The 15203-nt window shown below is 40.1% G+C and overlaps 1 protein-coding gene across 1 annotated transcript in view; it reads left to right on the top strand.

Annotated features, from left to right (window-relative positions):
• Positions 1-14755, top strand: part of TMEM123 (transmembrane protein 123) — a 68699-nt gene extending 53944 nt beyond the window's left edge. The window contains exon 5 of the mRNA XM_089687266.1: positions 6672-14755. Coding sequence (XP_089543392.1) covers positions 6672-6696 — 25 coding nt within the window. The 3' untranslated portion in view covers positions 6697-14755. The remainder of the gene's footprint in view (positions 1-6671) is intronic.
• The last annotated feature ends 448 nt before the right edge of the window (positions 14756-15203 follow it).

Genomic DNA, 15203 nt, shown 5'->3' with positions numbered 1-15203 from the left:
TTCATTCTTCTTTTCATTCTTCTTTTCATCTTTTCATTCTTCTTCTTTTCATTCTTCTTTTCATCTTTTCATTCTTCTTCTTTTCATTCTTCTTCTTCTTTTCATTCTTCTTCTTCTTTTCATTCTTCTTCTTCTTTTCATTCTTCTTCTTCTTTTCATTCTTCTTCTTCTTTTCATTCTTCTTCTTCTTTTCATTCTTCTTCTTCTTTTCATTCTTCTTCTTCTTTTCATTCTTCTTCTTCTTTTCATTCTTCTTCTTCTTTTCATTCTTCTTCTTCTTTTCATTCTTTTCCTTCATCTTCTTCATCTTCTTTTCCTTCTTCTTATCCTTCATCTTCTTTTCCTTCTTCTTATCCTTCATCTTCTTTTCATTCTTCTTATCCTTCATCTTCTTTTCATTCTTCTTATCCTTCATCTTCTTTTCATTCTTCTTATCCTTCATCTTCTTTTCATTCTTCTTATCCTTCATCTTCTTTTCATTCTTCTTATCCTTCGTCTTCTTTTCATTCTTCTTCTTCTTCGTCGTCGTGCCCCGTGACTGCCCAAATGAGTGAAGTGTGCGGTGATTCTAAGATCGACGGCACTCATCTGCATGTCATTCTGACTGACAGTATTATTTCTCTTCCCCAGCAGACTCCAAGGGCATTTAAATTAAAGGTACAGTGTTCTGCACTAATATAAAGGCTCTCTGAAGCCTAGAAACCCTTTAAATAAGTTAAATTCGCGGCGAATAAATTCGCATTGAATCGAATTTCTCCCGCAAATTCGGCGAATCAGCCGAATCGAATTTTTGAATAATTCGCTCATCTCTATTTACCAAGGCAGGATCGGTGTGCCTGAGCAGCATTGTGGTTTATTGGTCGCAGTTTAATCCTGCAGCATTGGATTTAATTTCTGGCAGGGTGCTTCCCATGTAGATGTGAGCCTAAACAAGCAAAATTCAGGCTAATATGTAATACTTTAAAGGGAACCTGTCACTTTGCTTGTCCAGTACAAAGTATCAGGTTCTCTTTGTAGGCTCTCATAGCTTATCTGCCAAAGCAGCAAAGTAGAAAGCTCCATATCTGTGTCAGAGCCTACACAGGGCTGAGGACCTCACCCTCCTACTCCCATGTGATAGCGCTGGGGTCTGACAGTGCATAGTTGGAGGAAGGGGAGGCAGTTGTATGCTGCACCATAGCTGGAAGTTTTGGGTATCTCCATGGGCTGTAGCTGACTGACTTGGAGAAAACCAAGAAAGATGACAGGGCTAAGAACAGATGTCAGCTATGAAGTTGACATTGCATTTGGGAGTGCCTTAGATTTTCGGGCTCCCAGGTCATTCAAGAAAAGAATGGAGGTTATGTGTAGACACTGCTTGGAGCATTCAATTACTTGTTAATGTCTGTTTACAATTGACAGAAGTACAAGTCCTCTTTAAATAAATGGCTCATACAAAGTGGGGAAACTTGCAGAAATCAGACATTTCTGCATGTAATGGCTTTATTTATAAACAGTTTGCAGAGTTGTTCACCCTGTGAAACTGCATGTACATTTGTTCGGTGTATATGTGGGCAAAAGGCATTTTTTTGTCCAGGTAGACTGTTATTCTTTATTAAGAATAGAGGAGTAAGGAAAATGCAACATTGTGGCCACTAGATGGAGCTGGTGAACAGAGAAAATACATTTTTGTTCATACATTATTATTATTACTTCGAGTTTATATGGCGCCAAAGGGTTTGCTCAGCGCTGTACAATAGAGGGGGGGACAATAGTTTATATAGCGCCAAAGGGTTTGCTCAGCGCTGTACAATAGAGGGGGGGACAATAGTTTATATAGCGCCAAAGGGTTTGCTCAGCGCTGTACAATAGAGGGGGGGACAATAGTTTATATAGCGCCAAAGGGTTTGCTCAGCGCTGTACAATAGAGGGGGGACAATACATGTTCATTTAGTGGCCATGATGCCTCGTTTTCTGATTCTTTTTGATCTGTATGTAGAATAACATTCAACCTGGAGATAAATTGGCCTAATCACATTTATTTTGGCACAGAATAATCGTAAATGCAGTAACAGGACAAATAACCTTGCGTTGTTTTTAAATACACCCCTATGTATTTAGCTTGGGTATCTGGTTACTGCAAAGTAGTTGGTATGTGATTTACATCTGCTGCTAGGTTTAAAAATTAAGATTCAAAAATACAGACTGCGCTAGTAAAAAAAAAAATACAAACATATTAAAATAAATAACCGTGACAAAAATATATTAAAATATAATAAATCATGTAAAACTCCCAAAAAACAAAAATATCAAAACAAAATCATATCAAACCTATAAAGTCCCAAAAATATATAATGGTAATGATGAACAAATTCAAACGAAATCCATCAAGTGTGTCCACCACCGAATAAAATGAATAAACTCACCAGAGCAATATGCTGATCATATTATAAACCAGCATAAAACATCATCATTGATCATTGCTAACAGAGCAGAAAAGTGTTTATAATATGATCGGCATATTGCTCTGGTGAGTTTATTCATTTTATTCGGCGGTGGACACACTTGGTGGATTTCATTTGAATTTTTTCATCATTATTATTATATATTTTTGGGACTTTATAGGTTTGATATGATTTTGTTTTTTGGGAGTTTTACATGATTTATTATATTTTAATATATTTTTGTCATGGTTATTTGAATTTTTTTTTTTTTTTTTTTTTTTACTAGCGCAGTCTGTATTTTTGTACTTATATGCACCTTATTACAGGGTAGATTTTGCAGCTGGTATTATTGATATACAATTTTGACTGTAATATTTATCACTGTTATTGTTCTGGCGGTACCTATATTTATTCATTCTTAAAAATTAAGATGTACACGACAGAGCAAGGTAATTGTCTTTGTGAGATTTTAAAGGCCAAGATCACTCTTGGAGCATATTACATCTGTATTTAGCATGTGACCTCCTCCAGCACCTCCTTAATGATGATCACCTTTGTAGTCCATTGACACTTCCTCCAGCTTTTTAACCGAAGCTTGTACAGAGGTACCGGCAAGAAAGCTGGACGTGTCTGCAGGAGCCTGACATTGCATTGACAGTCCTCTGATCGCCAGTGCAACACTTTTCAGGCTCCTGGGGAAGAAAATAATAAATGCACATTTTTTTCACTATAAAAATATTGGCATTTTTTTTTTTTTTTTTCCTAAAGTTGAACTTATCCTTTTAAGGAAACATTTTACATGTTCTGCCCATTTGTAAGGGTGGAACATGTAACATGTTCCCACTGCTGCCAGCTGTCCTCTCTCCCTGTGATAGCAGTATTGGGAGAAGTTCCATACACTAGCTGCTACTTTTTGAAAACAGCGCGGCCGCGTGATGATTCGCCCTCACAGTCGCGTCATTCATTCAGAGTTCTGTGGGCTTGTAGTTTTCAATGAACTACCAAGGTGCTGTTGAGCGCTGTGATAGTTCAATGATTCTTCCTGTCATAGTGTATCTGCTTGCCCGTACGAGCACACAGACACACTGACAGGTCTACAGGAGGCCTGCTTGGCACCTGCGATCTGCTGATCGCTGGTACAATGCTTTCCAGGCTTCAAAAAAAAAAAAAAGTGCATTTATTATCTCTTTTAAAAAAGTGAACTTATCTTTTACAGGGGTAATATGATATCTCTCTCTGGGTCTATACCTCTTTTAATACAAGAGAGGATTTTGCTCGCTTTAGAAACCGCAGCTTGGCATTGCATGCCATTATTAAGCTTGTGATCTACCAGAACCCCCAGATCCTTCACCATTGATTCCCCCAGTTGTACCCCCCCTAGTATGTATGATGCATGTATATTCTCTGCCCCCAAGTGCAGAACCTTACATTTATCAACATTAAACCTCATTTGCCACATAGTTGCCCAATTAAACAGTGCATTGAGGTCGGCTTGTAAATTGAAGACATCCTGTAAGGACGTTATTCCACTGCACAGCTTGGTGTCATCTGCAAAGACTGAAATGGGATTTTCTAATCCAGACCCTATATCATTTATAAATATATTAAACAGTAAGGGTCCCAACACTGAACCTTGGGGTACCCCACTGACAACCCTAGACCATTCAGAGTATGAATCACTAACCACTACTCTCTGAATACCATCTTTTAGCCAGTTTTCTATCCATTTACATACGGATTTTTCCAAGCCTGTAGACTTTACCTTACACATTAGCCGTATGTGGGGAACTTTGTCAAACACTTTTGTAAAATCCAAGTATACCACGTCCACCGCCACCCCTCTGTCCAAGGTTTTGCTCACCTCCTCCTAAAACAAAATCAGATTTGTTTGACAACTTCTGTCTTTCATGAATCCATGCTGTCTGTTGCTTAAAATATTTTTTTCCAGCAAGAACTCATCTATGTGGTCTTTTATTAAACTCTCCAATATCTTCCCAACTATAGAAGTTACACTAACAGGTCTATAATTACTTGGTAAAGATTTTGACCCCTTTTTAAATATAGGCAACACATTGGCCTTACGCCAATCCAGTGGTACTATGCCAGTCATTAAAGAGTCCATAAAAATGAAAAACAATGGCTTTGAAAGGACAGAACTCAATTCCTTAAGGACCTGTGGGTGTATGCCATCCAGTTCAGGTGCTTTATTCTGTCTAAATATTTTTGGATCATATCAGATGTGAGCCAATGTGGATCATCTGGAGCTGTGTCAATACCATGCCCATTATTATTATTATTATACAGGATTTGTATATGGACAAGAGCTCCCCCATGCTCCTTTGTATACACAGAGCTGAAGAAGGTATTTAATACATTTGCCTTCTCTTTTTCCACAGTCACCCACTCCCAGATTATTTTATGAAGGTTTTTTTTTTTAATATTAAGAAATACCAGTTGATCCTGCCAAAAATCCAGTGCAGCCCTGTGCTTTCTGCAATGTTATCTGCCCTGCCCAGCTCTGTGAAATACACGTCCCCTCTCCTATGTTATGGAAATGAGGAAAGGGGTAGTTCTGTAGTCCTAACACATCTCTTGTTCTAGGGTGACAGTGCTGCTCCTCCATAGACAAAGTACAGGGAGTGTTGTCACTGTAGGACAGGAAATGTGTTACCAGTAGGATCACCAGGTGAATAAAATACTGCTGCCACCACATCCAAGGACTTTGGGTTTAGATATACATTAAAGGGTTAGTTCACCTTTACCTAAAAAAAACTGCTTTTGCCGCCAATGGGTGCCTGTATATAAAAACAAACTCTGAAGCTCTGAATAATGCCATTGCTATAGGTGTAGGCCATTTACATATCTCCCAAAGCCTCCCAGGATGTAGCTAGGATGTTGCTTAGTGAGTCCTAGTCATTACTGCTAACCGCCTCCATCCCAGGAGTGAACTCTCAAATGACGAGCTCAGATCTACTGCATCAGGGGAGAGAGAGGGCATGTGAAGGGGCTTGAATCCGAGAAAGCTCACTCCTGTGATGGAGGACATGAGCAGTAAGTGCTAGGCCTCACTTGGCAACAACCTGGGAGTATTCCAGTCAGTCTGTAGAAGGTATGTAAATATCTTACACCTAAAGCAATGTAACTTTTCAACTTAAGTGCAATTATAAAATATTTTGAGTATATCAGAATCCACAGTGATATATAACCTATAACCAAAATGTAACCCCTAAAGTGACAGAAAAATGTGAAAGTATATATTAAAGAGAGTCCCCTTTTAATAAATATGTAGTGACCGAGAAGAAAAAGGTCCACCTAAGATTTAATATGAACTCCTGAAGTAATTTCCGAACAGTGCAATATCACCAGTGCCGTCCATCAGGAATAGTGAATAATATGCGGGCTTACCAAATGTGTTTGACCCCCTTAGTCAGCATGAGCTCAAATTGGCACAGCCTCAGTCACGTCTCTATGTGCCGTTCCCAGGGATGCCACTCCACCAGTAGAATTTCATGCAATCCATATCATGTAAAGAGAGCACATATACCCTCCACATAGTGTAAATATCGTACAAACAAATGATTAAATATAGAGCCAGACTTACAAACATAAAATCAAATATTCTGTACGCGATAATGTCACAGGAAGGCTCTGGCCGACGCGTTTCATCATAAGCTGATGTCTTCCTCTGTCACTATGTTTGTAATTTAAAGGGGACTTACATACACCTCTACAGATGTTTTCACTGAACATTCAGAAAGTGTTACAAATTACAATGTTAAGTCAACCACTTAACGCCAGTTAGGAAGCTGGTGTTGAGCGAAAGTAAATGCCTGGACATAGAAAGGGGTAAAAAGCTCTGTTGTAGTCATGCCTGGTGTGTAGGTAAAGCTGGTCATACACATAACAGATTCCCCCATCCACACTATACAGTGTAGATGGATGAATCCCCTTGATAGGCTATTGTATACGGACAGCCAGATACCTGATTACCGGCCACATCTAATTGGATGCAGATGCTATTCGGCCAACAATTTTCTGCCTGCCTCTTCTGTTGTCAGGCAAGGGCATCATACAAGGCCATGCTGTACACAAATTTCAGATTGTTCATTAGAACTGGCCAAAAGGGAACATTGTATGGGGGTGCATCCTTCTGCTCTGTATGGGCCCAGCTCTGGACAGGAGAGGAACACAACATTGAAAAGTTTCAGCTTTTGTTTCCTGTTGTAACGCTTGTTCTCTGTGTTGCAGCGATGAACACGAGGCGATCATTTAACTTGGCTGATAGCAGAACGCTGTGCAATAATCTTTCTACGGAATCTGCTTGCTTCTTGGGAAAGTGAAGATATGCAAACATAAGCTTGAAGAAGAATTGAATAAGATTACGTGTTTTTTTTTTTTTGTTTTGTTTTTTTAAATGAGCAACAACAGAATACAGAGGAATTTTTGTTTTTCTCAAGAATTTTGCAAATCATAAAAAAAAAAAAAAAACATTCTAAAGCTGTTCAGTAGAACAGCGAACATTCATCCTCTTCCATCTCCTCCTTCCTATTCTCCATAGAGCTAGAAGATTTTTTTATACTTATTGTTCTTCCTGGAATGGAACACCAGCTTGATTTAGTTCTCTGAAAACCAGCAAATGATCTAATTGGACTGAACCACTAATTAGGACAGGCAGAATTTGTAAGTAATGAAGGTCAAGTAACTGTTATTGTCTGTAGTAAAACTGCAAGTCCCACCATACTTTGCCTGGGCATTGGAGCAGCAGCAGCATCAGAGCTAGATAGAGTTCCTGGGGATGGGTAGTTTTCACTGATGGAGATGGGAGAAGCTGCAGAAGTGCCTAGGCAATCGTACTGTAGTAGGTCTAACCTATGAATCCAGCTTGATTCACCTGATCCATGGTATATAAATGATTGATTCTCTCATCTCTGGTCATAGACAGTTGGGTCATCAGCCTTTCCTTGAAGTCTTTGCCACCAACCACTGTTTCGGTTTTAGAGTCATTCATGTCACAGTTGGGATTAATGGATGTTGTGACAATAAAGTGTGCCTTGTTTATTCTCCAAAAGTTACTATATGAAACAGCTGATCTTTATTGCACAGGCTACAATCCCTAGCCTGACCTTTTGGTCTTTAGGAGTTGTCCTGCCCACCTACAGTAATGAATTGAGTTGGTTGTTGGAGAACCTTCAGCCTTATGACCAGAGCCTAGTCTCTGTGGGACATTAAATCTGCCTACTGACTCATGAGAAAGCAGATCAACTCCATGAACTCTAAGCTGACCACAAAAAAAACCAGCACAGCTTCAGAAATAACATTTCTAGGGAAGAATTCATATTCCAGGAAGGTCAGTGGAAATCTTTCTGGTCCTATGTTGGTTGGTAGGGCTTGCACTCTAGGCTGTGGTAGTGGTGCACTTACATCTCCAGGGTAGAGCGTATTCTTAAACTGGTTTCAGACATGTGTCTCCTGAAACGCTACTCACCTGGCTTTCCACAGTACTTACCTAGAGCAAGTCTAGATTTAAAGGCTAACTCCACCATTTAGACCTTGGTAGATGTGACTACATGTAAAAAAAAATAGCCCTGCTCCAACACCTCCTGTTTGTACAGTTCTCTTCCCACAATGGGTGCCAAGCCCCCTAGGAGCATGTCTCACTTGATTTCACAATAGCAAAATGAAGGGACACACTTCACATCACACATCAACCACATCTACTGATAAGCGAAGTTGCAGTCTGTCTAACCACAGTCAGGGTGAAATGTGTCAGAGAGGCATGGCCGAGATGTGGGAACTGTAGCTGAAGCCTCTGTTAGCTTATCAGAGGATATGGTTGATCCACGTGGTGTGCACACCCCCTAATTTTGCTATTGTAGACCATGTTACACCCATAATTTTTTTTTTTTTTTTTGGGGGGGGGGGGGTTTCTCTCCCCAGCAGCAGCCATCATTTTTTAATTTTGTATGGTTGTGCAGTATGCCACCCTCAAAGCCACGTCATTCATTCATTAAGATATATAAATGAATGAACTGCAAGTCCCATCTTCCACTGCAGCAGACAAACTTGTATTTCTCAATGGAACACAAGTGGAATGGTTGCAGCACTCAGAATCCATTGACACTTCCTCCAGCTCAGTATTTGAAAGTCAGTACAAGGAGCTGGAAGAAGTATCTACAGGAGCCTGTGCTTTGTACCCGTGATCCACTGCAGGATCATTTGCAGATTTTTTTTTTTTCCCGGAAGGTGTACTTCCGCGGAAGGAATTTCAGCTTTTCTATTACTTACACTTCTGCATGCTTGTTCCAGGTCTGTGATTTATTAGTACTACAGCCAACACTGGACAAGCAGTTAGCATTTTCTGAAGGAGGTTATTGGTGGCCTAAATATTCATCTAATAGACATTTTTTAAGCTGTCAAAAGCACCTGTGTGCTCCGTGTTGAGAGTCCCATTATTATTGGGTACTACTACTGTGTAGCTCAGGAACATTGATAATCAGTAGATTCCTTTGCCATGCTTCATGTGTAAGGCAGGTGTTAGATTATGCAATATTCTTACCTTCCACTATGGGTGGAAAGAAAATTGCTTGATTCCCCCATCAACGCGGTCAGTGTTGGTGGGGAAATCCCTCCCACAGCACTATTGTGTTCTGCCAGCAGAGAGCCTTCCTTGTCAGCAGAACACAATGATTATTGTCACCGGCTGTAGGTGGCGGCAGTAATCATTTGGGGAAAAACCCAACAGGCTGGTTGTACACAAGTCGATTGATCAACCTTGTGTACAGCTAGCCAGCACATATATGGATCGAAATTCATTGAGTCCCTGCTGAACTGGCCCGGATTTCATTGTATGGCCGACTTAAGATGTAAAAATATTGCATTTTAATCAGGTTCTGTTTATTGGATTTGGGGCCCCTAAGGCCACCCTAATGATTTATGCTTGCCTATTGCAGAAGAGTGGTCGATCGGCCCCTAAAGAGCCAGTTCATGAGTAATCTGGGGGGGAAGGAGGGAGTTATTCACTTCTCACATATACATATACCAACTTAAAATAGGTGCAAATAAGCTCTTTAACAATATTGTTTTTGCTTTTTTTTACCACTTTATTGCCCTAGAAGTTGTAATTAATGTAAAGAAATTGTGCTTTTTGCAGTTTTATCAGTTTGCATTGTGCTATATTTCGAGGGCTTGCTTCTTCATAGGGTTCCTGCTTCTAATGAAACTCCCAGAACTACGTACCCGGTTCATATACATAGGTGATTTCCCTGCATTTTTGTTCCATTTGTGCTTCACCTCACATGGTGAATGGGTCTCCGCAAGGCTGTATGTTGGGTATTCTCAATCCACTTTCTACAGAAAGTAAAGCAAATGTAATTAAATATTCATTGTCGTGCACCTTCTCTGCGGGGCTTACTGTAACACCAGCTGAACTTCATTCACCTAGTACAAATGTGATTTAAATGGAACCCAAGCCCAGAGCCAGTTATTGTACATATTATTACTAGTCACGTTGGTGTAGCACTTAATGCTTGGGCCAAAGCTTGCACGGCAAATTTTCAGTCCGCAGCAACGCAATTGATTTTGCTCAATTGTGCAAAAAGGATCAGCATTTTTAAAATGCATAAATGAGTGCCTTTAGAGGATGTCCACTATTTTTGTATTTATTTTTTAAAGGTTCCCACAAGTTTTTCAAAGTTTTTAAATTAATGTTGGGAAAAAAACATTTAAAGGAAAACGGCACACAATATTCACTGTTGACTAAACTAGCTATTTTCTTACCTATTCAATCCAAGATCATAAAAGCTGGTATCCATTATAATGCTAATCATACACACCAAGATTTCTCTCCTGTTGGAATCTCCTTTACAGGCTGTTGTAGTTACAGATGCAGCACCTGTGGCTGTCTGAATACCCAAACAGCGACCTCATCTGAATGAATGCAGTCACTGTTCAGCTGATAATTGTCTACCCAGCTCTTTCCATTTTTCTGTCGAATCTTGTGGTGTTGAGAGGGGCCACCCATGGCTTGAAGTTCCTCCAGTTCTGAAATTTGAGCCCTGTGTGGCTGGTTTAAAGTTGTAGTAAACACTGAATTTTATTTGAGAGAAAGGGTGGACACCGCTCATACCTGTCTCCAGGAGTCTGACAAAGAGTGTGTTCTAGCTGGCCTCAGCCGTCACTCCAGCCATGCGTTAACGCATATTGCTGGCCCATAGGGGGCTTGGTCACAGAGGCCGGAGTGATGGCTATGGTTGAGGCCAGCTAGAATACATTGTCTTTGTCCGACTCCTGGGGACTGGTATGAGTGGCGTCCACCCTTCCTCTCGTTACATTTGGTATGTCTCTAGTACTACTTGAGATGCTGCTCCCCTCTCTTCCTCTGCCGGTGGGGTGATTGTATATTATGTCCAGCTTTGAGTGGCGCCATATGCTAGGTACTGAATTTTATTAATTATTGCAGCAGTTAACATCACTTACCTTTTTGTGCTCCTTCATTAGTTTTAAAATCATATATATCTTCTTAACGGAGTGCTGCAAAGATCACCAGCACAAGTTTCATGTTTTAGGGCGGCTTCATTGCCTTGAAGGATCCTATGGAGCCACCCTTGTGCATGGCCAACTGTCCCTACACTGTTTTGTCATGCAAAGCCTAGGGGACGACATGCTACGCCCTTACTCCACCTGCTTCTAAGCAAATTGATTAACTGCAGCTCTAGACTGCTCAGTCTCTTGTGCCCGGCCCTATGTGACATAGCCAGTGCATTCTCTTCCCGACAGGAAGTTTGTGTAAGCAGTGCTGAAGGAGCAAGACGTAGCGGCTGGGTGAAATGTAAACTGTGAGTGGTCGGGCATAAATAGTTGGAGAATAAGTTTATCAGGATGTACTAATGAAAACAATCTGTGGGTAATGCTACTTCAACAAGTGTGCTCTGAGCGAACTTCTCCAATGAGCTTATTGTAGTCCCTTACTTAAATATCACACTTGGCAGCAAATCCAGTTATGTGACAATGGCCATGATGTCTCCTATAATCTTCTTCTTTTTTTTTTTTTCTTTTTTTTAATTTGCATTACTTCAACATAAGATCATTACTGAGAATGTGTTAGAGGAGTAGGAGCTCTCTAAAATGTGTTTGCAGCCATCGGTGAGACGAGGATATTTGAGAGCTCTTGCTGTTAAAAATTTGATACCAGCTAGGAGATAAATTACAGGTACATTCACAGGGGAGTTTCCAGGCTGACGTGACACTTGACATTTACAAACAAGATAGCCTCTAGTAAGAGAAAGGGGCCCCTCAATTTTACTGTACAGAGGGCTAGGAAGAGCAAGCACTTTTTTTTTTTTTTTTTTGCAAGTCCAGCCAAAAATGTTATTCTAGTTTTTGGATAGAATGGAACAATACTAGAACCTCTGCGTGGCTTTTATTACTACGCAGGACTCTGTTAGAGAGATTTTCTTCTATTGTCAATGGTTTTATAAGTCAGGAGGGGTGGGGGAAACTACTAAAGGCACATAGGTGATGAAAAAAAAAAGTAACAGAGGTTCTAATGTTCCTGTAGTCTACAAAAATAAAAAAAATGTATTTCTGTATCGCCGTTGGAGATTCGCTCTCATTCCATACTCCATCAAACCATTGTCACCAGAAGCCAAATTCCCAAAATTTCTCTAATGGAGCCTAAATGAACAGCAGTAAAAAAAAAAAAAAAAAACTTTAACCCTTCCTCGGTTCATCCACAATTTATATAAGTTTAGACTTTAAATCCACCATAACCACTTGTAGACCACCCTCCTGCAATCTACTGCGGATGAGTAGCCCACACAGGAAAAGTGACGTACCCATACATTGCTGCCCGTTTCCAGGTTTCAGGCCCACCTACTCCCGCTGTGAATGTACACAGCAGGAGCCTGTCGGCAAGTTCCAGCCAATGATTCATAACCTGGACCTGCTGATTAGCTGTGTACAATCACAGCCCAGAGCTCAGTGTTGACATTCGACACAGAGCTCTGTACAGAGGGAACAATCTCTCTGTTTCTCGTCCCTGCAAAGAGAACATTTATAAAAAGCAACACATATTACACACAGAAGCAGATTTAACACCTTGATCACACTAGATGTGTTAACCCCTTCCCAGCCAGTGCCATTAGTATATGGACCAATGTATAATATTATCACTGATCACTAATGTCAGTGGCATTCAGTTCCCCCAGATTGGCCGCCCAGTGTCAGATTGGCTGACACACTATCCCAGTCCCTTTTTATAAGTCATTGATCACCGCCATTAGTAGTATTAAAAAAAAAAAAAAAAAATTCCAGTATGTATATCAGATTAGTAGGCGCTATAACGTTCACGCAAACCAATCAATATACATTTATTGAGATTTTGTTTTGTTTTTTTTCATCAAAAACATGTAGCAGAATACATTTTTGCCAAAATTTATGAAGAAATTAGTTTTTTTTTTGGATAGGTTTTGTAGAAAGTAAAAATATTTTTTTTCCAAATTTTTAGTTTTTTTTTTTTTTTTTTTCTTTGTCTATCGCAAAAAATAAGTGGTGATCAAATACCACCAAAAGAAGAAAAAAAAAGCTATAAATTTTAATTGCGTACAGCATTTCATGACCGCGCAATTACCAGTTAAAGTAGCACAGTGCTGAACAACAAAAAATGGCCTGGTCATGAAGGGGGTAAAATATTCCAGAGCTCAAGCATAGCCTCACAATTCTGCGGTGTTGTGTTCCATTTTTTTATTTGACACGTCAACATACTTTGCAAGTGCACCTCAACCTACATTAGTTTTAGCACATCACAGCTCGCTCACAAAGCGCCTCTGCATTGTGGTGTGCTGATTTTAGGGGGGGTGAGGGTGTCTGTCCAATTTTCGGATGGCAGTGTTTGTTCCTACCCAATTAAAATAAACATTCTCCCTTAATGCACTGGACATACATAAAAGGGGCCTTAAAAGTGCAGCACAAAGCAAGTTTACAGTTTTAATACAAAGAAAGTGAAGATTTCCATTTTTAAAGTGATCAGTAACTTAGCAACACACGTAGGATGCTCCATTTTTTTTCAAACTTGTGGACCCTGGATTTCTTACTACCTATAGGTCTAAGGGCCCATGAGTCATAACTCTTAAAAAAAAAAAAAAAAAAAAAAAACCTTACTGTATCTTCATCCTGTAAGGGTTAGGGTGTAAAAACTGCAGCAAGAAAAGTTTAAAAATGAATTCCAGGTGTGGATATATTAACATAGTTACTATGGTCCCACTTGGACCAATGTAAGTATGAATGCAACCTCTATGACTAAGCCCGGAGGGTGGGACGAAACACGTCAGAGGGCGTGGTTGGTGGAGTAGTGCTGGCTGAGACCACCTGTCACCTTTACTACAAACTGATCGAGTTGAGAGAGCGGTGTCCCTGATGTCTGCCTGTATGCGCCATACCTGTGGGAACCCTGTGGAAGCTGGAAAACCCTGTAGTAGCCACCGGTTCCAAGTCACAGCCAAGCAGGCTGCCCTGCTCCATTGTGAACACAGGAGTTGCCCATTTGGCACAGGCAAGAACACATTCTCTGATTGGACGAAGTGGGGCAGTGGAGTCCCAATCCCCACCTTGTTTGTATTTTCTCAATTAATTTAAAGCTCTCTCTGATCAAAGTGTTCTCCAAGCGGCACCCATGCCGATTAGGCAAACTCCTGTGTTCAGAATGTGGAAGGGCAGACAATAGGCACCAGATCCAGAAGCAAGTGGGGCTTACTGCTGTGATTTCCAGCTTCCAGAGGGATCCTGCAGGTATGGTATATACATCGTTACATTGATCCAAACAGTAGCAATGGAAATATACATAAAATATCCATATGTGGAATTCTTCAAGCCATTTCTGGTAGACCTTGGACAAGGAATCTGCTTGGTAGGTGTCATTTACTCCTTTTCCTTCCTAACTTAGGTACCGTACCTGGTTCTTACACTGCCCAATGCCAAAATAAAGTAACTTCAGGATGAATCTATTTACTAGTTATGGCTGCATTTAAAAAGCTTTCCAGCTGATGCCAAAACACCGTTGTGAAAATTTCTAAGAACCGTACTGATTTTAGGGAGTAGGTTGTTTTTATATGGGAATGTAATGCTGTTTTTAAAGTGCTTTTGTTACTGTTGTAAAGTGTATGGTTACACTGAAAATATCGGTCAGGTCACATACATTGTAATAAACTCTCATGACCTTTTGCTTATGTTTAAAAATTTATATTTTTAATGTGCCTTTAAATTGCTAGAAATGTTTCAAATACATTGTTGATCTGAATTTTCTGTACAAATAAAAAGAATGATTTGCACTATTTTAATTCTGATTTTGTTGTATTCTTTGCTCTCTTGTGCAGAGTTACCATTTCTCTGTTGTAGTACATTTTTATTGGACAAGTTTTTTTTGTGGCAGGTAAAGTAAAAGTGTTGGCATGTGAATATAATACAGTAAGAATTGTCCTTAAAGTGGTTCTAAAGTCAAATTTTGTTTTTATTTATTTTTTTTATTTATTTATTTTTTACCATAGACCGCCCCACTACCTGCTCTACTCACCCCCATCCTAAAGGACTTACCTGCCTCTTGTCATTGCTCCAGTGCTGCCTCAGCTGCAGCACCTCTCTCCTCACGTCCTGCTTTCACTGGAGACACTGAGGACAGTGGTAGCTGTATGTTACTGCTGCTGTCAGTCAAACTCCTGAGAGGAGGAAGGGGCGTGGCTTGCCAGTATTTGTGTGTGTGTGTGTGTGTGTGTGTGTGTGTGTCTATGG

Source organism: Staurois parvus, unplaced genomic scaffold (assembly GCF_062004578.1).
Source record: "Staurois parvus isolate SC_StPar_1 unplaced genomic scaffold, SC_StPar_1.0 ptg000422l, whole genome shotgun sequence".
Lineage (NCBI taxonomy): Eukaryota > Metazoa > Chordata > Amphibia > Anura > Ranidae > Staurois > Staurois parvus.
This window is presented reverse-complemented; position numbering and strand designations above follow the sequence as displayed.